This window comes from Trachurus japonicus, chromosome 10, assembly GCF_045865225.1.
Source record: "Trachurus japonicus isolate A0001 chromosome 10, Traja_1.0".
Lineage (NCBI taxonomy): Eukaryota > Metazoa > Chordata > Actinopteri > Carangiformes > Carangidae > Trachurus > Trachurus japonicus.
In genome coordinates, this window is record NC_140916.1 from 33,988,804 (window position 1) to 34,013,601 (window position 24,798).

The following is a 24,798-nucleotide window of genomic DNA, read 5'->3' on the forward strand; positions in this document are numbered from 1 at the left end:
ATGATTTATGAGAAGAAATATAATTAAAAAATGAAATAAAAGCACGAGGCTTATTCATTTGTGACATTTCGGTCTGTTACTGTACCAACATTCATCAGGTATGTAAGTTCTGCAGTACGGATGCTGCAACAATTATCCAGAGGAACACATCTCTCTACTGCATCAAATAAACCACATACACATACACATACACAACACCCACAGCCTTTATGCTTATGCAGAATCAGAAACTTCAAATTAATCACTTGTATCTCTATTTTAGCTTTCATGAACAGGGTCTTCTTCACTTGTAACTAGTAGTAATGAGTGATTGTTAAATGATGCATTTGCTGTCATGTGAAAAGAAGCCTTTCTCTGTCCTGCTTCAGCCTCCTAAAGGAAAACAGGTGAATCTGACTCAAATCTGAATCCAAGACTGTGAAGTCAAAAGTGAATTTCTCCTTCTATAACTATGTCCCTTCTTATCCCCATCTGTTTTTGAATTTTGCTTCATCCATTGTGTGATTCTGCATAGATTTTTTTTTAAGTCCTGGTCTCTTGAGGTTATCCTGCCGAACTGATGCTCATTAAAACACCTGCATTCATTCTGTTTAAATGTTTAGTGCTGCTGTCATTTTTATGTTTCAAAATCCCAGTATCAGTGTAATTATTATCTTCCAGAGCAGTCATACCTATGTTACCTTTGACTTTCAAGACCACACAGTGCTGTTAAATGCACCTATTTGAGTATGTGAACCCCTTAAATGAGATTTCTTTATTGACTGTCAAGTTATTATAATGTTTTGAACCAACGACTCGCTTTCAGTTCCAATAACCCTGAATCTATATCAGTAATTGAGAATGTAAAATCAATTGTCTGTCTTCAGAGTCAGACAGTACAGTGATGCTGACACCAAGAGTTACTTCATAAACGTCTTATACAGAGATTTAAAAAAAAAAGTGCAATGAAGCAGTGGTGAAAATGTGCAGAAGCAGACATAGAAATACCATTAATGACAGTAACTGACTTATTAAATGATGCTTAGCTTTATTTGTGGGTTGGCAGGAATGAGCCTCACCACAGAGGAAGACCACGTCTTACCCACAGAGCCTCATTCAACAGCTCTGGTTCCTCCTGGAGATAATGGCAGTCTGCTGCGCTCACCGCAAAAAGACAGATCATCCCCGATTCACTGCATCCAGCCCTGCGCCTCCACTGCTACACACACACACACACACACACACACACACACACACACACACACACACACACACACACACACACGGAGCCTATAATAACAGCTCCGTGCACCGCCATAACCAGAAAATTATCTATACATGGCTCCTTGATAAGGAATCAGACCCCCATACTACTAAATAGTTCTCCTTTACGCCGCTAGGGGTCGCATGAGGTCCGCAGATCCGCCGCCGTCCCTGACTCTCTCTCTGTGTCTCTGCCTCCGACTCTGCTGTGTGGCGCAGCAGCAGAGATAATAACGTTACTACTACTGGGTGTAATTATAGCGCACAGCCTTGAGAGCGGCGCATGAATGGCGAATGATTCACTGCATACATATCACAACATTTGCATGCATTTCGCCGAGGCTTGTCCTGAGGCCCCACGGCCACCCGAGTCAACAAGTCCTCCACTTCACTGTAATCACCCATTGGTTCATTACATGACAACCCCACTCTTCTCTATCCCTCTCTCTCTCTCTCTCTCTCTCTCTCTGTGTCTGTACATGACAGGCAGATGGGGAGGGGAGGGGGAGGTGGTGATGGTCAAGAGTTTGGCAGCGAAGGGGTTAAAGTAATAAACGTCCAGCCCTGTCATTCTCTCTCTCTTTCTCTTTCTCTCTCCCTCTTTTCTTTCAGGTATTCTAGAGAAGCCACAGTGCGGGCACTCAGAGAGAGAGAGAGAGAGATAGCCCTGAGAAACAGTGAAGGAGAGATGGGGCCGAGCGCGAGAGGGGGGGTGGGGGGAGAGACGTTGACGGGCAACCGCGGCGTCCAATCAGGAGAGAGCTATCAGCGTGATTTACAGCCGCGGGGGCTGCGAGGGGGAGGTGCGATGCAGGGGAGAGGAGGAGGAGGAGGAAAAAAAGCAAATAGTTGAGTGAACAGCATCAGTAGAGTGGAGTGGAGGAGACGCAGTGAGGGAGCAGGCTGCCAACAGGAGACACAGCCACAGGAGGAGGAGAAGAGAAGAAATTAAAAAATATATATAAAAATAAAAACAAAAAGAAGCCAAATCTTGAACATTTTAATTTTAGGATTAGAGATTCAACGCGAGAATCAACATGTATTCTGTATTTTTCTAATATGGATTATGATTTCTTTTTTTTCCTTTTTTCCAACTCCTCCACAGACTGGCTTCATCACTCCGGCGGCACTGCGCTTCATTGGAATGTGCGCTGTGGCTTCTCCGGGGCGCAGCTGAATAGAAAGACAGTGGAGCTAGAATAAAAAAAACAAACAGAAAGCTTCAGCAAGGCGTTCAAACTCCTTACATTTGTATTTTTTCTTTCTATCGATGCCTCTCTTTTGATGGGACAAGTTTTCCCGGACGCCTTAACGCATTTTTTGGAGACTTTTACGCATTTTGGAGACTTTTACCTCCCGACTGAAATGGGTGATGGAAATTGACATTTTGTCCGCGAACAGGGGATAGCGAGGTTTTATGATCTTTTCTACCGAAGTGCACTTGTTTTTCCGGCGATGATTGTGCTTTTGATTGTCCTGAGCATCGCGGATGGAGCGCTCTCTCAGATACGCTACTCTGTGCCGGAGGAGGCGGACCACGGCACCTTCGTGGGGAATATCGCCGAAGACCTGGGGCTGGACCTTACCAAACTGGCCTCTCGCCGCTTCCAGGTCGTGCCCAGCTCGCGCACGCCGTACCTGGAGGTGAACCTGGAGAACGGGGTGCTGTTCGTCAGCGAGAAAATCGACCGGGAGCAGATCTGCAAGCAGAGCGCCAGCTGCCAGCTCAACATGGAGGTTTTCTTGGAGAACCCGCTGGAGCTGTTTCGGGTCGAGATCGAGGTGGTGGACATTAACGACAACCCGCCCAGCTTCCCGGAGACGGACATCACGGTGGAGATCTCGGAGAGCGCGACTCCCGGGACCCGTTTCCCCCTGGAGAGCGCCTTCGATCCGGACGTGGGCTCCAACGCTTTACGCACGTACGATATCACCACCAACAACTACTTTTACCTCGACGTGCAGACCCAGACGGACGGGAACAAGTTCGCGGAGCTGGTGCTGGAGAAGCCGCTGGACCGGGAGCAGCAGGCGGCGCACAGGTACGTGCTGACCGCCGTGGACGGGGGTCAGCCTCCGCGGACTGGCACCGCGCTGCTGGTGGTCAAAGTGCTGGACTCGAACGACAACGTGCCGGTGTTCGACCAGCCCGTCTACACGGTCAGCCTCACCGAGAACGCGCCGGTGGGCACGCTGGTCATCCAGCTGAACGCCACCGACATGGACGAGGGGCTGAACGGAGAGATTGTTTATTCCTTCAGTAACCACATCTCCAGCCGCGTCAAGGACCTGTTCAGCATCGACCCGCGCACCGGGCGCGTGGAGGTGCGCGGGGAGGTGGACTTCGAGGAGAGCAGCCTCTACCAGATCTTCGTCCAGGCTAAGGATCTGGGGCCGAACGCCGTGCCTGCGCACTGCAAAGTGCTGGTCAAAGTCACCGACATGAACGACAACGCTCCGGAGATCACGTTCAGCACCGTGACCGAGTCCGTGAGCGAGAAGGCGGCCCCCGGTACCGTGATCGCGCTGCTGAGCGTGACGGACCGGGACGCGGAGGAGAACGGGCAGATCCACGTGGAGATCCTCGGCGACGTCCCCTTCAAGTTAAAAACCTCCTTTAGGAATTATTTCACCATCGTGACGGACGGGCCGTTGAACCGGGAGCAGGCGGACTCCTACTCCGTCACCGTGGTCGCGCGGGACAAAGGGACCCCCTCTCTGGCCACCAGCAAGTCCATCCGCGTCCAGGTGTCCGACGAGAACGACAACGCGCCCACCTTTACGCAGCCCATCTATGATGTGTATGTGACAGAGAACAACGTGCCAGGGGCGTACATACACGCTGTGACGGCTCTGGACCCGGACGTGGGGCAGAACGCGCTCATCAGCTACTCCATCCTAGAGTGTGACATCCAGGGCATGTCGGTCAAAACCTACGTGTCCATCAACGAGGAGACGGGCTACCTGTACGCGCTCCGGTCCTTCGACTACGAGCAGCTGAAGGACTTCTCCTTCATGGTCCAGGCCAAAGACGCGGGGACGCCGGAGCTGTCCTCCAACGCCACCGTCAAAGTCATCATCGTGGACCAGAACGACAATGCCCCGCTGGTGCTGGCCCCCGTGGGGAAGAACGGCACCGCCAGGGAGCCGCTGCCCCGCTCCGCAGAGCCGGGCTACCTGGTGACCCGCATCGTGGCCATGGACTCGGACGACGGCGAGAACGCGCGGCTGTCCTACAGCATCCAGAGGGGCAACGAGAACGGCATGTTCAGGATGGACTGGAGGACCGGGGAGCTGCGGACCGCCAGGCGGGTGTCGGCCAAGAGAGACCCGCACCAGCTGTACGACCTGCTGATCGAGGTTCGGGACCACGGGCAGCCGCCGCTGTCCTCCAGCGCCAGCGTGCTGGTGGTGCTGGTGGACAGTGTGGCTGAGGGCCACGGGGGCGGGGACAGAGGTGGCGGCGCTGCCAAGGCCAAGGACGGCACCCTGGACCTGACGCTCATCCTCATCATCGCGCTGGGCTCCGTCTCCTTCATCTTCCTCCTGGTGATGATCGTTCTGGCCGTGCGCTGCCAGAAGGACAAGAAGCTCAACATTTACACCTGCCTGACCAGCGACTGCTGCCTGAGCTGCAGCCCCTGCTGCTCTCAGCAGGGCCGGGCCCGCAAGAAAAAGCTCAGCAAGTCAGATATCATGCTGGTGCAAAGCGCTGTAAACGTGAGTGGAGCCGGTACAGCTCAAGTCCCCGTGGAGGAGTCAGGGAGCTTCGGCTCCCACCACCAAAACCAGAACTATTGCTACCAGGTATGTCTGACTCCAGAGTCTGCCAAAACCGACCTCATGTTCCTAAAGCCGTGTAGTCCGTCTAGGAGCACAGACACCGATCACAACCCGTGCGGGGCCATAGTGACAGGGTACACAGACCAGCAGCCTGACATCATATCAAACGGCAGCATTTTATTAAACGAGGTAAGAGTCCTCTCATGCACCCTATACGGTCTAACCTCCCCCCTCCCATCCAGAGACCCTCAGCATGTCTGAAAGTATGATTCATACACAGGATTCTGCCCTGAGACACTCAAGTCTGCCTGTTTGATAATATTTAAACACATCCCTACGTGACAGACATAATAATATGTTTCATACAGGAGCCATCACCAGTCCATCCTCCTCTCAGCTCAGTGGCATGCATGCCAGGCCTTTTCTTTCATTTATTTCTTATTAAAGAAAAAGGCTTTTATTGACTGCTGATGTGTGTCGCACCATCCTCTAAAAAAAAGGCATTAAAGTAAACGATGATTAGACCACTGGTTGCTGACAAGCTGAGGTCAGCTGTGAAGCAGCAATCATTGCATGTTCATGCTGTGCTCCAAACATGATAATAATAATAAAGTCAGAATAAAGGAAGTGTATATAAGCATAATGTACGGTGGCTCAGAGCTGCTGGTTGCTGTGGGTGCATCTGTCTGCATGTGTGTGTGTGTGTGTGTGTGTGTGACTGAATCCTTGGGGAGAGGAGTGTTCGCATTAAGCATACTGGTCACAATGTTGCTGAGTTGCACTAGAACAAAGATGCGTCTCTTGGCTGTGCCAGCTTGAATAGGTGCACTACTTTATCTTGCGCCTTGGCAACATATCTGTATCCTGTTGGGGAGAGCAACGCCTCCTACAACACACACACACACACACACACATTTAATGATGATATGAGTGACACGTGTAGTGGCTGATGGTTGAATGTTAAGCGGCAGGTTTCATTTTGATAGCCAACATCAACATGGCACTGTGTGGGTTTGATGGTGGAGATGTGTTTTTTTTTCCCTCCCTCCTCTTCCCTTTCCCTCTATGCTAATCATGTTACTATAGGGTTCTCCACACACACACACTGAAAACCGCCCCCTCTCTCTTTCAGACCAAACACCAACGAGCTGAACTCAGCTACCTGGTTGACAGACCAAGACGTGTCAACAGGTAAATATGGAAATTCTGCAACCATCTCTCTCTCTCTCTGCAATAAAACCTCTCATCTCCTTTATTCACTCTCCCTCTTTCTATCTCATTACTGTTGATGATGAGATGGGACCAGTACCAGTAGAATTACTGTAGAAGCATCATCCTCTCTTCTCTCTTTCTCTCTCTCTGGCCTCGCAGTTCGGCGTTCCAGGAGGCCGACCTGGTCAGCTCCAAAGACAGCGGCCACGGCGACAGCGAGCAGGGAGACAGCGACCACGACGCCACCAATCGGGGCCATTCCTCCGGTAGGAGCTCTCGCTTGTTTATAGAAGCGGCATCTTTGTTCTGTTCCCTTTGCGTTTGTTTGATTTGATTTGATTTTTTTTCTAAACTGCATGTCCAAAAGGGCAAATCAATGTGTGTGTGTGTGTGTGTGTGTGTGTGACCTGTGTGTGGGGTCTGTCCTGTAAGCCTTGGAGTGTGCTGGCTTTGCTGTTCAGTGTGTGTGTGTGTGTGTGTGTCTGGACTCTTCTTGCTCAGTTGCGGCTCATTGTGTATAAGGGGGCTGGAATATATGAAAGCTGTAGTGTGCAATGTGCATCATCCGAGGCAGTTGAGACTGTCGGACAATCAGCTTTTATGATGATGATGTCCTCTTTTCCTAGTCTTATTCCCTGTTTTCCCTCAAAAAGGAAATGAAAAAGACAAAAAAGTCTTATCTGGCAGTCTGACCCCCAGGTGGTGAAAAAAAAGCTTTCTTAGTGTAATATTGGCTTTTTGTTGTTTCTGACACGCGATTATGTAACATCGGTGGGCCGGGGGCAGCGGAACACCCCACCACCTCCTCCTCCTCCTCCTCCTCCTCATCCTCCTCCTCATCCCTCCCTCCTCCTCTCTCTTCTCCGCCACCGTTGTTTGTAAATAAGTGGCGGTGTTAATGAGGAGCCGGCTCTCCCTCAGCGGAGAGCTGCGGCCACTCGGTGCTGGAGACCGCTCCACCAGACGTGACGGGCTTGTTAATGAGGCCGCGCTCTGCGCTGCGACCGGGGAGAGAGCGCTGGGACGCCGACCAAATAGGTTGTGTAGCCGTAGCTAAACAAAACAGGCGATTCATCCGTTCATTAGATTAATTAATGCATTCATTCATGCGGTTGCGTTCTCCCTTCATCCGTCTTTCTCCTCCTTTTCTCTCTCCTCCCTGACCATATTCTTCCATACCCATCCTTTTTTTTGTTTTTCTTTCTTCTTCCTCTTTTTTTAATCCCCCCCCTCTCACCCCTCTTTGCCTAAAGGAACCCATCTGAGATCATACAATAGGGCCCCACTGAGTTATGAATGGCGGTTTTATGTCTTCATTCAGTGGCGGGCCCTCTGTGGATGGAGCCTGTCATCATGTCTGGTCAGCCGCAGCAGGGGCCCTCGCTGTGCCAAATGGAGTTTTTCCTGCCACTTCCACTGTTAACTCCACTAGGCTGGATGGGTTACACACAATCCAGTAAACACAAACACACAGAGCTGAATCCTCTTCACTTGCCATCACCCACTCCCCCCTCCTCCTCCTCCTCCTCCTCCTCCTCCTCTTTTACTTCTTTTTTCAGCTCTAACAGGCTCAGTGTTAGACCTCCACAATTACCTCAAGTTTTACCCTTTTCAACCACCGTGGAGCTTTTTTTTTTTCCTACTCCCTAATCGGGACTGAGCCAACCCACTCCCTTTATGTGGATGGAGTTGTCCTATTTCAACCGCATTAGCATTTCGTGTGAATGCTGCCAGCCAGAGTTCACATTCTGTCATCATGAATAGTCACACTCTTTATACCGGTGGGGCCGGGGTGTCGTTTGAAATTTATACCTGAGATTTGGCAACAATAGCAAAGGAATGCTGTTTTTTCTTCTTCTCCCTATCCTCTTTATCTTTCAACACATTTGAAATTGGGAGATTTGTCAAACAACAATCTTTAAAAAAATGTGACGTTCAATTCAATACCAAGTAATTAGAAGCACATTTGAAGTATTTTAGCTTCAATACCCAAATGTGCTTCTCCCCTCGTTGTAACCGATGTGGCAGCCCGGCCAGCTGCTACACGTAGATGGAGTTGTCCTATTTCGAGTGCATTAGCATTTTGTGTGGAAAAACCTGCCAGCTCTTGTTTTTAACAAAAGAGGCTGCCGGCCCTGGTAGCCCCAAATAACACAAATCTGACTGAAATTTAAATCAGGAACTATCCAACCAGAGGAGAAGTCAACTAGAGTGCAAATCTAATCAGACATTAAAGGTCCCATAATGTATAAAGAGAGATAACTGTGCCTCTTTTGATGATAAAGCAGCTCTAGGTTCTATATATTAATACTGTGAAAGTGTCAAATCCTCAGTCCACAGAGAAATGCACTCCGACTGTGTTCAGAAGCTGAGCCTTTAAATAGCTCATCAGGATTCATGTAACTTTGTGATGTCATAACAAAGCAGTCACCATCTTAGCTAAGCCCCGCCCTCTTAGACTCGCCATTTAACATCTCAGGAAATCATTTCTCTGATTCTTTACCTACTCGAATTAGACAACTCAGAAAACAGTCAGTCAGAAGAGAGACTCTGGCTCCTGATTGGCTCATTGACTTGTTAATACTAGAGATCCAGATAGCGGCCTAAAAGAAGATATATAAAACTATATGAGATGTTTTTGGTTCTCTAAACCACTAATTCATCTTCTTATGTCTCAACACTTCAGATAAAAAACGCATGAGAAGTGTAATTTATGGGACCTTTAAACATTAGCTCTTGGCTCCGGGAACTATCTGATGTGATTTCAGTAAAGACGATCAAACAACTCACAGAACATGACTCGAGCCATATTTCAGTCGATATCACTAAAGTATTGAAGTTTTAAACCCACATCTGCCTCAGTATCGTTTTTTTTCCACCACTCTGGCTGGAACCAGCTGTTTTCTGTTCTGTTTCCAGCATATCATCTGCAGACTCTTGACTTGAAGCTCCGTCGTGGTACTGATCCAACTGAGTAGAACCCCAGTCGACTTTGAGTACCCTTGGTGCGGTAAATAGAGTACAGTTGCCAGTGTTGCGGCATTATCAGCCAGCTTTAATGACTTTGAATAGATTATTAGCTGTGCATCAAGTCTTTGTTTGATTAGGATAATTGATAGTGTGGCTTAGTGTCCCACAATGCTGGGGGAAAAAAGGGGGAACACAGGCTTTACCACTGTGTGTGCTAATTGAGTTTGTCATCAGCGAAGGCGCAGTTGAACTGTGTCAGTGTTTAATAGATGCTCGTGTTAAATAAACGTGTGCACGGCATCCATCACAGAGCTCTGTTAGCGTTAGCCACTTCTCCTGACTTTGACAGCAGACTTTATGAATACATCAGTTAGAGGGAGGAAGGAATTCAGGCTTTCCTCCCAGCGAGATGTGTTTTTTTTTTTCTTTTGGTCCATGTAATCAGATTTATGGAAGCATATTGGTTTTTATGTTGCACTAAATCCGTTGAACTATAAATTAGAGCATTAACGTTTCATATTGGCAGAGAAACGCTCCAATAAGATTTGTTTGAACGTGTTTCTGACCGCTGGAAACAGCACTGGATGGACCTGTTTACCCTCATTGCCCCATAATTTTTTCTGTCCTGTTTTTTTTCTCTCTTTTTTTATTTATTTTTACTGTAATTGTTGTTTTCCTGCCAACTGTTTCAGGCCATGTGGTCTCGTTGTTCCCTGATCAAAAGCCACTCAGTTTTACCCCTCATCAAAGATGCACTGATAGAGCCACAAAGAGCCCAGAAATCACCTGTAACAGAGCTGTGAACAGGAGGAAACTAAATCATGGGTCTGATTTCACAGCTATTAAGCGCGTTGCAGCTTCTTCTTTCTTTCTTTTTTCCTTTTTCTTTTTGTTAAAAACAATCGTCTGGATCGTGTAGGAATCCGTTTTGGAACAAAGCGCTTGTTCGGTCGGATCGCTGCCAAGATTGTTCTCAAGGTGTTTCAGAGAGTGAGGAGAGGGAGAGAGAGAGAGAGAGAGAGAGAGGATGATTTGTGGTAAAGGTCAAATGGCACATTCAAATAAACACGTACACATTAAGCACGTGCCATTACACACTGCACACGGTGCAGTTAGAGCAGCGGCGAGGTGTCGGGGCCGTCGTCCCCCCGGTGTGGACGGATGTTTTAATGTGGTGGAAGGGATGAGAAACGCCTGAGCCTTGTATTTACCATTATTCATGCTATAGCTGCTGCTTCTGTTAACGTCTATCACACCCACCACTATTATCTCCATCCTGCTGCTGCTGCTGCTGCTGCTGCTGCTGCTGCTGCTGCTGCTGTAGCTGCTGCTGCCGCTGCTGCTGCTGTAGCTGCTGCTGCTGCTGCTGCTGCTGCTACTGTAGCTGCTGCTGCTGCTGCTGCTGCTGCCGCTGCTGCTGCTGCTGCTGCTGCTGCTGCTGCTGCTGTAGCTGCTGCTGCTGCTGTAGCTGCTGCTGCTGCTGCTGCTGCTCACCATATTCATGTAAAATATAACGTGTGATCACAGGAAACACCAACCCTTCCATTTTTATTTTGAACCTGATCAGCGTAAAAAACGTGGTAGCGGATCTCGCTCTTATTTACAACGCAGCCCAGAGAGAGAACATCCAATAGGAAGAGCCAATTCTGTCTCTTTATAATGAATGACAGCGGTGGAGGAGGGACTCACAACCCTGGAGTAGAAATATCACAATGTAAATAAATAAACATGTGAGCAAATGTATATATTCACTTACATATTGCATATTCTCACTCCCCAGCCTCTTCCCTCTGTCAGACATGTACGTTTACTCACGCACACATACTTTGAATTGTAAAGACACTGATTTAATATAACAAAGGCTCGTGATGTAAAATCAAACAGCATGTATGTATGAAGACACACATGTAAAAGAAAGCATCCTGCAGGGGGGTTTGTATTGAACCCTCGCAAGTAAAATAGCTCCAGACTGTGTTTACACACCGCATGTGAGTGGAGGAACTGATCAGATGGGTTATTTCCTGATTAACAACAAAATGGAAGAAATGAGCTATTCAATACAGGGAATTTTCCTTATTTGACTCTACAGCCGCAGGAGTTCACAAGCAAAGAGGAATAGATTTTTCTTACTTTCCTGGCTTTTTCCTTTAGAGGATTTCTTTTTTTTCCTTTTTTTTGGTTGGTTGTGAAGTTGTGGACTTCTCTCAGAGTTAAAGGTCACTCTGTAACATTATGTGTGAGGGGGCAGAAAAAAAAAAGCTCCTTGTTTCACTGCCGCTGCTACTACTGCAGACTATGAAGTCCCTTTGCCCCCCCACCCCCCCCCCCATCCCCTCCACTCACAACAACACCACCACACCCCCTTCATTTCCAACCCGGCTGCTACATGTGTAAAGTACACATTATCAACATAGCCAATGTCACACACTTGGAGGAGATTGAGTCAAGACACTTATCCAATTCCTGCCCCCCCCCCCCCCTTCCAAATCCACTCCATCTCTCTCTCTGCCACCGCTTGCCGTGATGATTTCCTCCTTAGGCCTGCAGTTCACGTTATCACCGTGGTAACAGCTCACTGATCAGTAATTCATTTTTCAGACCTCTGCATACCAATTACCAAATGAAGGTTATTATGGAGACTTTTTTTGCGTTTGCCCCCCCCACGCCCCCCGCCCCCCAGCGCGAACGCCACGCCGGAATGCTAAAGACGAGATGAGGCACCAGAAGTAACGAGGGGTCAGCACGCTTCAAGATCGCCTCACCTCCCCCCCCAACCCCTCCTCCCCCCTCCTCCTCCTCCTCCTCCTCCCTCCCCCGTGTGTGTGTCCTCGCTGGCCTCTTTGCTTGTGTTTGGCTTAGTGCGATACATGTTGACACAGTTTTTTTTTTTTCTCTTTCCCATCCCGTGTTGAAGTAGCGAGTGGATCCTGTTCCTCTGCCGGCAGACAAAGCCTCTTACAACTCCTGCTAACTGTTTCTGTTAAAAGAAGAAGGAAAAAAAACCTAATCTTAGAGAACTAACAGTACGCAGCAGATATAATGACATTACCCAGCAGCTTTATATACATTATATGCACGGTGCAGCTTCTCTGTGTGTGTGTGTGTGTGTGTGTGTGTGTGTGTGTGTGTGTGTGTGGTGAGAGGTTCAATTTTACAGCCGGAATGTTTTTATCCGCCTGATTCGATAGACACTGTCTAATGTGCCAGGGGAACATCTAATTTTGCCAAAATGTCAAGAAATATCAAGATGTCTTGATCTGGCTTTATGGTTGAAATTACCCACCCTCTCCCTCCGTCTCTCTCTCTCTTTCCGTCTCTCTTTCTTTCTCTCTGTGTGTGTGTGTGAGTCTTATCTCTCTGGCAGAGTCTAAATGCCACATTTCCCGTTCCCATTTTGAGAATTAACACAGCATCCATTTTGTAATGGAAGCAGAACTCCGTGTCCTCCTTCCGCTTTATTTCTTTCTTTCTTTTCTTTTTTTTTTAAAATATATTTTTGCTGCTGCTGCTGCTGCTGTGCTACCCTGCACGTCCAGGTGCACTGATACCGTATGTCTGCAACCAGCACACACAATCACACACACATAAACACACTCACATCAAGCTACAGTAAGTTGTTTCCTCCTGTGTAAGAGCGGCCGTATTAAAACATAATGTGATGGTATATTTATGGCATGTTGGTTAATATTTAATAAGAAACCCCTCCTTCTCCTCTCGATAGGAGACTGGGCACTTTTCCAAGCTGTTAGTGATGGCAAGCCAAATTAATCCGCTTTGTAACAAAGCAAATTCCCTGTTTGCTGACTGCTGCTACAGACACACACACACACACACCACACAAAAAAACACACTCACACACTCACTCCGCTTATACGGAGACGGCAGCAGTCTTAGCCTGATCAGTCTGTATTCAGAGGGATTAGCAGCAGATAGCCCGACAAGCTGGACAGTACAGATTTTAGCCTCAAACAGCGACTCAGACACACACACAACAAGCAGACTTAGGTTGCAAAAAAAACATGCATACACAGGATCTAAGCCTTGCAAAAAAAACCAAAAAAAAACATATGGGGCGATGAAAACACAATTTGGCTTAAGGCTTACACTCGGCCTAAATAGCTGTGGTGAACAGTTAATGTCCCTGCTCACTCTGTCCCCTTTAACTCCTGCTCCCTCTGCCCTCTGATGACAAAAGGTGATTCTCTCTGCCATTAAAAAAAAAAAAAAAAAAAGCTTCTCAAATAATTACATCCACATGAAAGTGAGCAAGCCCAAACTGGTTCCCATTCATACCTGCGACGTACCAGCCTTTTCATGGGGAACAATAGGTTTTTTAACAGAGGGGGGTGGAGGGGAGGAGGGGAGGAGGAGGAGGGGAGGGGGGAGGGGGCCTGGGACAGGGGGCAGGCTGGTAATCCAATATCACTCAGTTTGTGGTGCAGTTAATCTAATGTCCACGCTGAGAGGAGCACGGCCACTTTGCTGGCTTCAGAGACACACACACACATATGCTCTGGCTTTGTCGTTGAAATTCCACCCACCTTTTTTTTTTTTTTGTACATGTAGGTGCCTGCAGCTCACACGCAAACAATCCAATCACCTGTGCTGTTCTGCATCCGACTACTGATATACTGTACATTCACATGTCTCGATTAAAAAGCTTTGCAATGGAATTTAAAAGCGATACATGCTGGACATAAAACGTGTGTTTCAACCACACATGAATAATCAGAAGATGACGGTATGTGTTTTTTTTAGACCTCGCTGACCCCGACTGTTTTCTCAAATCCAGGCTGCGGCCCCTGCCTGGGAAATGAATCACTCACCTTACATAACCACCGTCACTAAATGCCTCTTTTTTTGTATTTTATGTCTGTTTCCTGTCTGTGTTTTATCAGCATGGAGGGCAATGATGGCGTATTCATATCATTTTAGCAGTTGTAATTATGACTGTGTAATTTTAGATCAGTCTGCGTGGTTGGTTTGTTTACCATCGAGGGGCTGCAGATTGACCTATGAGGGTGTGGGGGCTGTTGGCCCATTAGGGTATTCCACTTCCTTTGCATTGTGTAAGCATTATTCTGTGTTAGTAATTAGTCAATATTGGTTTGCCCGTGAAAATAATTATTTTGCACTGTTGCCGCTCCATTGCTTTGATTGATTTTAAAATGTGTCCTTATCTCTGAGGGTCTCACAGCTCTACACGTCGTAGAGGCTAGAAATGAAAATGACGTTTCATCCCTGCGTGTGTGCGTGTCACAGGATGACGATATAGGTTTCTGAACAGGATTGAAACAGAATCATTTCTCCTTCAAAAAAAGCCATGTAAACCCTGAAGTAAGCCATGTATATTATGAAATAAAAGTTTCATAGAGAAGACCAGAACCCCTGCCCCCCCATGCTGCAGAGCAGAGTTCAGGATCTGTGCTTGAGCATGAGACAAAAAGAAGTAGAAAAACAAAAACATCGGAAGCCTTGAGATTGTTTAAGGGAAAAAAAAGATAGAAAGGTTTGGTAATAGTTTCACGGCCATAATAATAATACAACTCTTCTTGGCCCCAAATGCCTCATATCTATATTTAAGAAAAGTACTCAGTTACTTTCTGCCTCCACCATCTCCAGATTGGTCTGCTCACAGAGGAATGGCCACTAAAAGTTTATTTAAAAATTGTCCTTAAACATCCTTTGTGCTTTCTGTATGTGCAATAAATACAGTATGTGCCTGTAGAATAAATAATATAACACTATGGATACTGGGCACATACTGTGCTTTTGTTATAACAAATCTTATTCATATTTTATGAAGCGATCATTAGTTTCACCTATAAACTCCTGTAGATAATAAGCAGATACAGATAGATAAATGTACTGCATTTAAAGGTCCTATATCATACTTTTTTCAGTGTTTTATTCATCTCAGTGTAGTTGTACATCTGTGGTAATAACAGATCTGTGAGCCAATCAGAAGCTTGATTTGAGTTAAGTTTGCAATGTACAATAGCAACTCTTCAATACTGTGACGACGATGTGACTCATGATAAAGACTGAAGAGTGTATGGTTTTGCTGAGTGGAAAACACAGACACGGGTCACTGTCGGTCATCTAGCTGCAGTCTGCACACACACAGTTTCCTCTTTTGTTCATAACAGCTCACTCTCAGTTTGTGAACTAACGTCAAACTGTGTTGGAGGGAGGAGTTGAACATGTAGTAGTTGTTTGTTTTTGCTCACATTTTCACCATCATTCATTTTATTTATTTTTAAATATCCATGGTTGTAAAGAGGCTGGTGAAGACGTCAGTTGTGACAGAACTCTGACAGCTGTTGTCAGATACTCACAGGTCTCCACCTGCCCCTCCGTACTGTTACAAGTTAGTTTTAGAACCTGAAACATGCAGTTTCTTTTCTTATTCTTCCTCTTTTCTAACCAGTTGACATGGCTCAGGTTCTGTGCTATGAAAACTACTCATAATTCATGTTTTTGTTGTTTTTGTTATTGCTGTTGTTGTGTTAATTTGTCTTATTTCTTTGTGGTGTGTTTATTGAACATTTTCATGTCACAGAAATGCTGAATATTTGACTTATTAGTCAGCACTAGTAAACACTCAGGTAAACTAAGTCTGGCAGAATAGGCTTTATGCTGAGCTCCACTACTTCCTGAACTTAGTGCTGCTCCTTTACTTCCTGTCTAACATCATTGGACAAACTGATTAATCCAGGTGTGTTTGACCATTGTTGTGACTACTGAGGTCAGAGACAGACTGGATTAATCAGTTTGTCCAATAATGTTAGACAGGAAGTAAAGGAGCCTGTTTAAGTTCAGGAAGTAGTGGGGCTCGTTCGGCATAAACCCTGTTTGATGGTGGGTCCAGGTCCCCACGCATGGCTGCTTTGTTATGACATCACAAAGTTACAGAAATCCTGATACAAACTGTGTGTATTACTATGTGGACCGAAGCTTTGACATTATAGTAATATAGAACTCAGACCACAGGACAAAGACATCAACCTGTATACCACCCCCACCTTTAACATTTGATTAGATCTGATCAGATCATTCCTGGTTTAACTTTCAGGCAGATTTATTTTATTGAGAGCTGCCGGCGCCTGCAGTGTTCTTTTAGTGCTGCTTCTTTTGTTAGAAACAACGTTCACAGTATTAATATAGAACCTCGACCTTCTTTATAATCTAAAAAGACATGGAAATCCACCGTTTTTTTCTTTTACAATATGGGACCTTTAAAAGTGCCATTGTTCCCACTGGAATGCAGTGAAGTAGAAGTATAAAGTACCATCAAATGAAAATATTCAACTATATACATGCTTTTACAGAACAGAGATAGTGAAACACAAAGCTCCGACACAAAAAAAATCAAAGAGCAGCTTGCATAAGTACATATTGTGAAAGTCTTGTAGAAACACTTGAGTGTTTTTGTGTTTGTGTGCACGGATGGATGTTCTTTTTTTTGCACGCAGGTTATAATGTTTTTTTCTTTTTAACCGTTGTCTTGTGTCAGCTTTCTGTATACCATCTATGGTGTTCGGGTCAGTTTTGACCCATGTTTTAAATCAGCTGTAAAATACACTAAAAACATATTTTTTTTCATCCAATTTGTTTTTCTTCTCTTGGTTACATTGTTAGGCTTCCTTATCCATGAAAATGTTGGTTTTGATATTTTTGGTGTGGGCTCCTGGGCCTTTTTTTGTCAGTATAAATAATAATAAAGCTATAAACAAATTTATGTGGTACTTGTATGCATTTAAAACCTGAAAACGGGTCACTGGTGACCCAAACACCAGAGGAAGGTTAAAATAAATAAAAGACTTAAACATCTCTCCTCAGGTGCCGACCTGTTCTCTAACTGCACGGAGGAGTGCAAGGCCCTGGGCCACTCGGATCGCTGCTGGATGCCCAGCTTCATGCCCTCCGACGGGCGCCAGGGTCCGGACTACCGCAGCAACCTCCACGTGCCTGGCATGGACTCTGTCCCGGACACAGAGGTATTTGAAAGCCCAGAGCAGTCGACTGATAAGTCATTCTCCACCTTTGGTAAAGAGACGCCTCTCAGTCATCAACATCAGCAACCCCATCACCACCTCCACCACCATCACCATCACCACCTCCTCCAAAACCACCACCACCACCACAGCTCCCTAGAGAGGAAAGAGTTGGAAGCATTTCTGCCCAAAGCTCCCTGTAACCCGGCTTATTTAAGTGAGTATTGTATTTTTTGCTCAGGCCCGAGCAGCCGACCCCCGCACTCTCTGATATGGTGATTGAATTAGGTGAAGAAGATGAAAAAAAAATATTCCAAATTCAATTTTCTCCCTAGATTGGCGAGCAGAAGGAAGCATGAAATTCATGTCAAGCCTGACCCCTGTTCTTGTCAGAGTGTTTAACTAACTCTTCCCTCTTTGCCAAGCATCTCCATTATCTGTGAATGTGACGATCTTATCTTCATCCACCTACCATTTCAATGCATACACACTGCACACACTACACACACATACGCACACAACTCCAGCACTGATTGGCCTGTGGGCTTTTTCCAAATGAAACATGCCAAAAGCAATTATGCTCTATATGGTTTCTTTGATGTGGATGGAGATGTTAGCATTAAGGAAGCTCTGTCTCATTATGGGGGGGGGGGGTGGTTCCTATAATAGAAGAGACACAGGAACCTCTCAAGGAACCTCGCAATGAAAAATTGGTTGTTTTTAATCAGTGAAGAAGAACAGCAGGCAGTGAGCTTTAACGTCTCATTCTCATTCGACGGACATTATTGTGTTGAAGCTGAGGATAAAAAAAAAACAGTTTCAGATAATTGAGAAGAAGAGGAGAAAAAGAAGAGGGAAAAAAAGCACATTTCCCAAGGAACGCGCTTTCTTAACTCTCATTCAAAGGCCACAAAGAGATACATCCTCAATCACTGCAATTTGGTGATAATGCTTAATTATAATTTTGTCAAGCAGCGCCTGAAGAGGCCCCCTCTCTCATCATCTGACACAGCCTGTCAGAGCCATGCTGCTTCCCTAGCGCCATCATTTCAAACCACAGCATGCTGTTAGGAACAGCAGGGAAAATGCCTTTTTTCCTTTTAATTAATGTTTTATTCATTTGCTCTGTTTTTTTTTCTTTTGTATTATTATTATTTTATTATTCTGATCCTTTTATATCAAAAAAAAAAAAAAAAAGTTATGTCAGGCAGGCATCCAAATCGCGCACATTAGAATTTCACAGTCCTTCTGAAGGGGGCTGCATGCGTTCGAGGACAATGTGTTGCCGCCGGCGTCGTCTCAATCAGGTTCCAGTTCGCTCGAGTTGAGATCAGTGAGATTTGGAGATTGTTAAGTGATGTTCACAAACAGTCATAAAAGTTGTAAACCAGCCTCATAACAAACAGGGAATATTCAGCTTTGTAGAAAATAAAAACTGTCTTTGAAAATAAAAAAAGAGATAGATAAAAATCTGCGAACAAGTCACTGGTGAGGTTACACAAAGACAATGTGAGACGAGAAGTGTTTCCGCGAACATCTGTGTACAGATACACAGCGGGGGAAACGGCATGTGAATCTCAGCACGCACATTTCCTGCAGTGTGTGTGTGTGTGTGTGTGCACTTGTTACAAGTTGTTTTTTATGAGTTACAAGTATGAAATTTGACGTCTTTACACCTCAAGCTGTTGACATAAATGACGGTGTGAGAACATTTGAGACCCAGGTGCAGAAAATATTTAATAGTACAGTAAATATTTAATGTGCTGTGTATGCATACAAACCCACCCACCCACACACACACACACACACACACACACACACACACACACACACACACACACAAACACACACACATACACAGACACACACATCAACTGTCAAAGAAATCTGCTCTCAGGCAGCTGAACCATCAGCCCTCTGCTGTATCACTCTGATGCACATGCAGCCAAATTTCATATGGAGAGCTTCAGTGTTACACACCGTGTGGGAATTTTGAGCGCTCAGTTACACACTCACTTTGTCTCTGTTACTCAGATGTGCTTTCTTATGTCTTTTTTTGTAAACCTCTCCTCTGTAAAGTCTCTTTTTTCTATTATGTACTTTTCCATGAATGTCCATTTGTCACAAGTAATTATTTTTACAAATTTGAAAACAGTGGCATGTAAAGTTTGGCACCCCTGTTTAAAATTTCTGTTAATGTGAACAGTTCAGCAGATGGAAGATGAAATGATCTCCAAAAGGCATAATGTTAGAGATGACACATTCCCTTTACATTATAAGCGATATATATATATTTTTTATTTACATCTTTTACATTTTCAAGCTGACAGAAAAAGGAAAATGGCCCTTTAGCAAAGGTTTGGCCATCCTGCATAGATAGTACCTAGTAGACCCCCCCCCTTTGGAAACTATCACAGTGTGTAAATAGTAAATATCTTGTCTGATAGCTACCTTGGTCAAAGTTATTTCAGAGCTCAAGTCTCCTGGGTTTCCTATTATTTTGCAGGCTGCTGCTTTGTTTCCCTTTTTCACTTTAAAACTATAGAAAACTAAAATAATACACTGATATTACTTGTGTTTCAAGTGTTTCAAGTTTAACTTTTGGAGATCATTTCATCTTCCACTTGCTGAACTGTTCACATTAATAGAAGTTTTTGCATGACACTGTAAGTACTAATATTTCAACACATGCAGCTGCTTTACAATTACAAAACTTTTGGCTGATTTTATTTTATAAATGTATACCTTTTTTCACATATGCACAGTTAAAAGCTGAATTAATTGATAGAACTCTCAATAATACTATATAAATACTTGTAAACATCACTTCATAACAAGGTTGGGCAAACTTTTTGACTCAGGGGCCACAATGTGTTTTAATATTTGACAGCCAGATAGATGGAGAGTGTTTGTGTGAACCAATATTTGACGGGTCGGATTAAAAACCCCAAAACAAAATCAAGGTCCTTTTGACACCACTTTATTCCCATTAAGTCCCAGCAGGTTGTGATCAGAAATCATTCAGCACGAAAAGGGATTGCAGCAACAGTGTATTTCAGCTGGATCTCATGAGCAAATGTAGATTAAAGAAGAAGCAATTAAAACAGTAAATAATAAAAACATCAGCGAAGCGTAACACTTGTGGGGATTTCAATTTGATGCCGCTTAATAAGAATCGTGTCAACTCCATCTAAATCAATAAGAGATGAAGAGAATATTAAATGAACGATTAAAATCTTTATAAGTGCACTGCAGCTGTGACAATGCAGTTTGGACAAAGAAGCAGCTATATGGAGGTGAAATGGGAGCAACAGTACATAACAGCATTATATTGATTTTAGTTAATCAATTATGATTATGATGAGGATTTTAGGCTGTTAGAAAGATAATATAATCAGCAGTATAACACAAGTTCATTTAAAGTAAGAAATCGGCAATTAATGCTGTATGGAAGCTGAAATTAAAGCCTACAGCTTATATCATTTAACATGATGTAAGGCAATAACAAGGATCATCGTGTAATGGAATATATAATTAACCAAACATGTGAAAGGCTCGAATGCTATAATTATAGAACTGCAACGATGCTGCTGTTGTTATGGTGCGTTTTTGACAGTGGAAGTTGTTTCAGACTCCAGTAAGTCAGACAAATTGAAAGACAAATGTGATAATGATGCTCAAGAGTAAAGTGAGCCCGGGCAGGTGAAGAGAAAATTCTATTAATTGTGGCGAGAAGGTCTCAGCAGTAATTTAGCCTCATTAGATGATCATAGCAGCAAACTGGAATATGTCAACACCGTTAAATGGAATGTAGAGATAATAGAACACGTAAAACGAACTAATAAAATCATTAAGGTTGCGGTTTGCCTTGATGAAAGGCATGTAACGCGATCTAATGGAACATCAAATATTTATGAGTGTAAAAAGGCTTGAAAAGCTTCATCTGAAAATAGGAGCGGGAGAGGAGCCACTCAGCTGGCATTTGAAATTCAGATCACACATTACGTAAAAATATGTGTGTGATTTAAACCTGATGAACTTTTTTTTATTTGTTACAGCAGCCGCACAACAATCAATGAACAATTAAGCATTATTTAAATCATTTCTATAAGTAACTACCACCCCCCTCTTTCTCTTTTTCTCTCTCTCTCTGTCTGACCCCCTTTTACACTGTTCAGCCTTCACTTTGAAGGACACTGTGTTTGTTGTGCGCGCCGCTCCGGCTCTAATAGTTACCATGGATGTGCTTATTATGCGCTTATGATGCAGCTCTCGAAAAAGTGAAGGGCTCCCCAAATATCGCCGCGTTTCCCAGGAACACCGCCACTCATTCCTCTCTCAGAGTAGATTAACTGTGGGCCTTATGCTAATGAGTGTGGGGGTGGCGAGAGAGGGAGGGGCGGGGCGGGGTGGGTGGTGGATGATGGCAAGGGAGGGAACAACAGTCAGGGGGGGAGGAGGGAGGAGGGAGGAGGGAAGGGGGGAGGGAAGGGGGGAGGAAAGGGATAGAATGATGATACGAAGACGGCTCAAGCTCCCTAATCTGATCAAGTCAGTGATACACAGAGACTCTTTTGTCCCAGGGACTCTGCAGGCCTGGGCCCGGACCTGGCCTGGGGTCGGGTTGAGGGGGGAGTGGGGGGATGGATGTGATAGCCACCAGAGCTGAGTGATTGCAGACATCAAACTCAGACAGGACAGAGGCAAGGGGGGGGGGGGGGGGGGGGCATGAATGAGATGTTACTACTCCAGCCTCCCCCCACCCCCCTTTGTTGTCCTCGTCCTAAATAAACCGGCCGTGCAGTCTTCACCAGCTCACACACCGTCCGATGCCACTATTCTCATAACCCCCCCACACACACACACACACCCCTCTTTTTTATACATATTCACACACATATTATCCATGAGTCATTTCACAAGAGTGAATGGAAGCAGCCACAGATGAGAGATGTGAGACTTCCTACCCCTTGTTGTTCGTGTGTGTGTGTGTGTGTGTGTGTGTACTTGTACAGCTATACATGTGAGGACCCGTTTGAGTTTTAAACCATCAGAGTGGGGACATTTTGGTAAAGTGAGGACATTTTGGCCGGTCCTGACTTTCTCAGACCCCTTCCAAGGGCTGTTTGAGGGTTCAGACTTTATAATAACTAGTTAATTATAATTAGGTTAAGAGTAATGGTTAAGGTTAGGGTAAGGGGCTAGGGAATACATTATGTCAATGAGTGTCCCCACAAAGATAGCCATACAAACATGTGTGTATGTGTGTATGGACCCACTAATTCTGTGTGAATGAGGCCATTTAAGCACTGGGGTTTCTCTCTGTTTTGTTTTCTGTCATCCCTCTCAGACAGAATCGACCCCCCTCCCCCCTCCCCCTCCTCACCCAACACTCATCCATCCCTCCACCCCCCCACCCCCTCCCCTCCAGCAATTACACAGACACGCAGCTAATCATGTTTCTCTCTCTCTCTTTCTTCTTGCAGCGAGGAAAAGGGTTTGCTAGCTCCTTTCGCGTGGACATATCGGACACCGCGTGACTTTGCACAATCAACCCCCGCCCTGCCCACCCACCCACCCCCCAACCCTGACGACGACTAAGGCTATAGAAAAAGAAGAAAAACAAAAAACAGAAGCGTTATGTTTTCAATCCATTTTTTCTCCCTCCTCACCCAGCAAAAAAATAAAAAATAAAAAAATAAAAATACAAACACTCATGACTCCACACGAAATGAGAGACACCCCCCTCCCCTCCCTCCCTCCTCCCTTAAAGAAAAAAAAGAAGAGCTCCCTCCCTCCCCTCTGGAATTCCTTGGATCACTGCCGGGCTTCGGAGGCACCCCTCTCTCTGGATTAAGGAGCCGGTCGGGACGTTGTGGAGGGGAGAGAGAAGGGGGTGGGGGGGGACGGATGGGTGCGGGCAGGTATAGATGGATGAGATAGCCTTACTGGGAGGACACCATTGTCTCAGCAGGACTGAGAAACTAAACTGAGGAGGACGAGGAGGAGGAAGAGGACGAAGACAAGGAACAGTGAAAAAAACTAAAAGCAAAACAGAAACTCATCGCTGATCTTGCCGTCCTCTTTTTTTTTTGTTTTTCAATCTGTGTGTGCCTGTTTACAGCACTGATGTATACATCTGTGAGGAACATGAAAAAAGAGAAAAAAAACCCACACCAGGAACTGAATATGTATACTGTGTAAGACAAACTGATAAAACTGAGAAAGAGCCACCTGGAGAAAATCGCCACTGAGCCCTTTAGGCATTTGTACTCGCAGAGACGCCAAATTGTACAGGAGAATCTTTGTGCATTTCAAAATGCAATACCACAGTTTTAGATTTTTCTATTCTGTTTATGTGGTCTGATCTACTTCAAACTTTGTAAGAAAAGATTGTGGGCAGGATGTATTTCTTTTAATTTATGTTGTTTTTCTTTTTCTTTTTTTTAATTTCATGTTTTATTCCTTTGTTTGCTTTGTATTTGGTTTGTTCACCATATCGTGGGCTTGGACAGTGTTTGGCCTGCACTTTTTTTTCTGAAATCGGAGGCGTCAAGTAGTTTCTATCATGTGTGAGAAGTGTTTACTGTACTCTTTTAAAAAGTTTCAAGGTGAATATAAAACTCTATATATAAATCCATCTATATCTACTTGTTCTGAAGGCGTGCTATCCATTTTGCTAAGTTCCACATTGCGGATTCAGAGGTTTGACTCGTGTTTTGAGTTCCCCTGACGAAAGGCGTTCGGTTTTTTTCCCAGCGGGGAGGCGGCGAAGAGAGACACAACAGCCTTAGCAGATGTAAAACTCAAGTTCACATTGTTTGACATTATTTCATTTTTATTTTGTTTTCCACTTTTTTGGATATTGATAAAGATCATGTCTATAAATAAAAAGAAGGTAATAATTTTAGATTGAAATCAGTGGTAATTTAGTGTCATTGTAACCAAAACGTTTAAGAGTCCATTTATAAAGCAACAGAACAAAAACACGGCCAAATGCAGAAGGTGTTGTACACAATGCAGTTGGGATCCAGTATACACACATTTCTTTCTCACACATTACAAACACAAACACACCAATATGCCAACAATAAACAGAAAAAAATGGTGAAAAGGAAGGTCTCATGTGCCGTTTCTTTCTCTTTTATGATGCATTGACAGGAGAAAAATACAGAGTTCTGATTCATTTTCTTTATTTTATGTTAACTCTGTTAACTGTAAGCAAAGATAACAGTAACAGTTCATTTTTCAGGGAGGTTGTACAATTAATGTTCAATAAATATGTTCAATTAGCAGCTTTCCAGACACAGATACAGACACAGGCTTCATTATTGTGATGATGTAACAAACAGTATTTTGTAGGAGAAATGATACCTATGCTGCGTTCACATGGACTCAGTCAGCCACTGAATTCAGAACCGGATGTGATGTTTTAGGGGGGATTTAACATAACATAGTTTTCATTTTGCAATGCAATATCAAAAGAAAGCTGAAATTTATAGCCACATATGTATAGCTATGGTAATAACATTAAACAATACACACGATTTGATTCAATATGTATTAAATACAATATTGCCATCAGTTCCATCCA

The 24,798-nt window shown here is 44.7% G+C and overlaps 1 protein-coding gene across 4 annotated transcripts; it reads left to right on the forward strand.

Annotated features, from left to right (window-relative positions):
- The first annotated feature begins 2,090 nt into the window (after positions 1-2,090).
- pcdh10b (protocadherin 10b) lies at positions 2,091-24,315 on the forward strand. Of its 4 annotated transcripts, none has more exons than XM_085788575.1 (5): positions 2,091-5,049; positions 6,158-6,216; positions 6,397-6,503; positions 17,050-17,207; positions 22,691-22,909. In XM_085788575.1, the coding sequence occupies exons 1-5, from the start codon at positions 2,698-2,700 to the stop codon at positions 22,742-22,744; spliced, it is 2,730 nt and encodes a 909-aa protein (XP_085644701.1). In that variant the 5' UTR covers positions 2,091-2,697; the 3' UTR covers positions 22,745-22,909. The 4 variants fall into 4 exon arrangements, with proteins under 4 accessions (XP_085644701.1, XP_085644700.1, XP_085644697.1 ...); XM_085788574.1 differs by having other exon boundaries at positions 2,105-5,214; positions 22,691-24,314; XM_085788571.1 differs by having other exon boundaries at positions 2,108-5,214; positions 17,050-17,421; positions 22,691-24,315.
- The last annotated feature ends 483 nt before the right edge of the window (positions 24,316-24,798 follow it).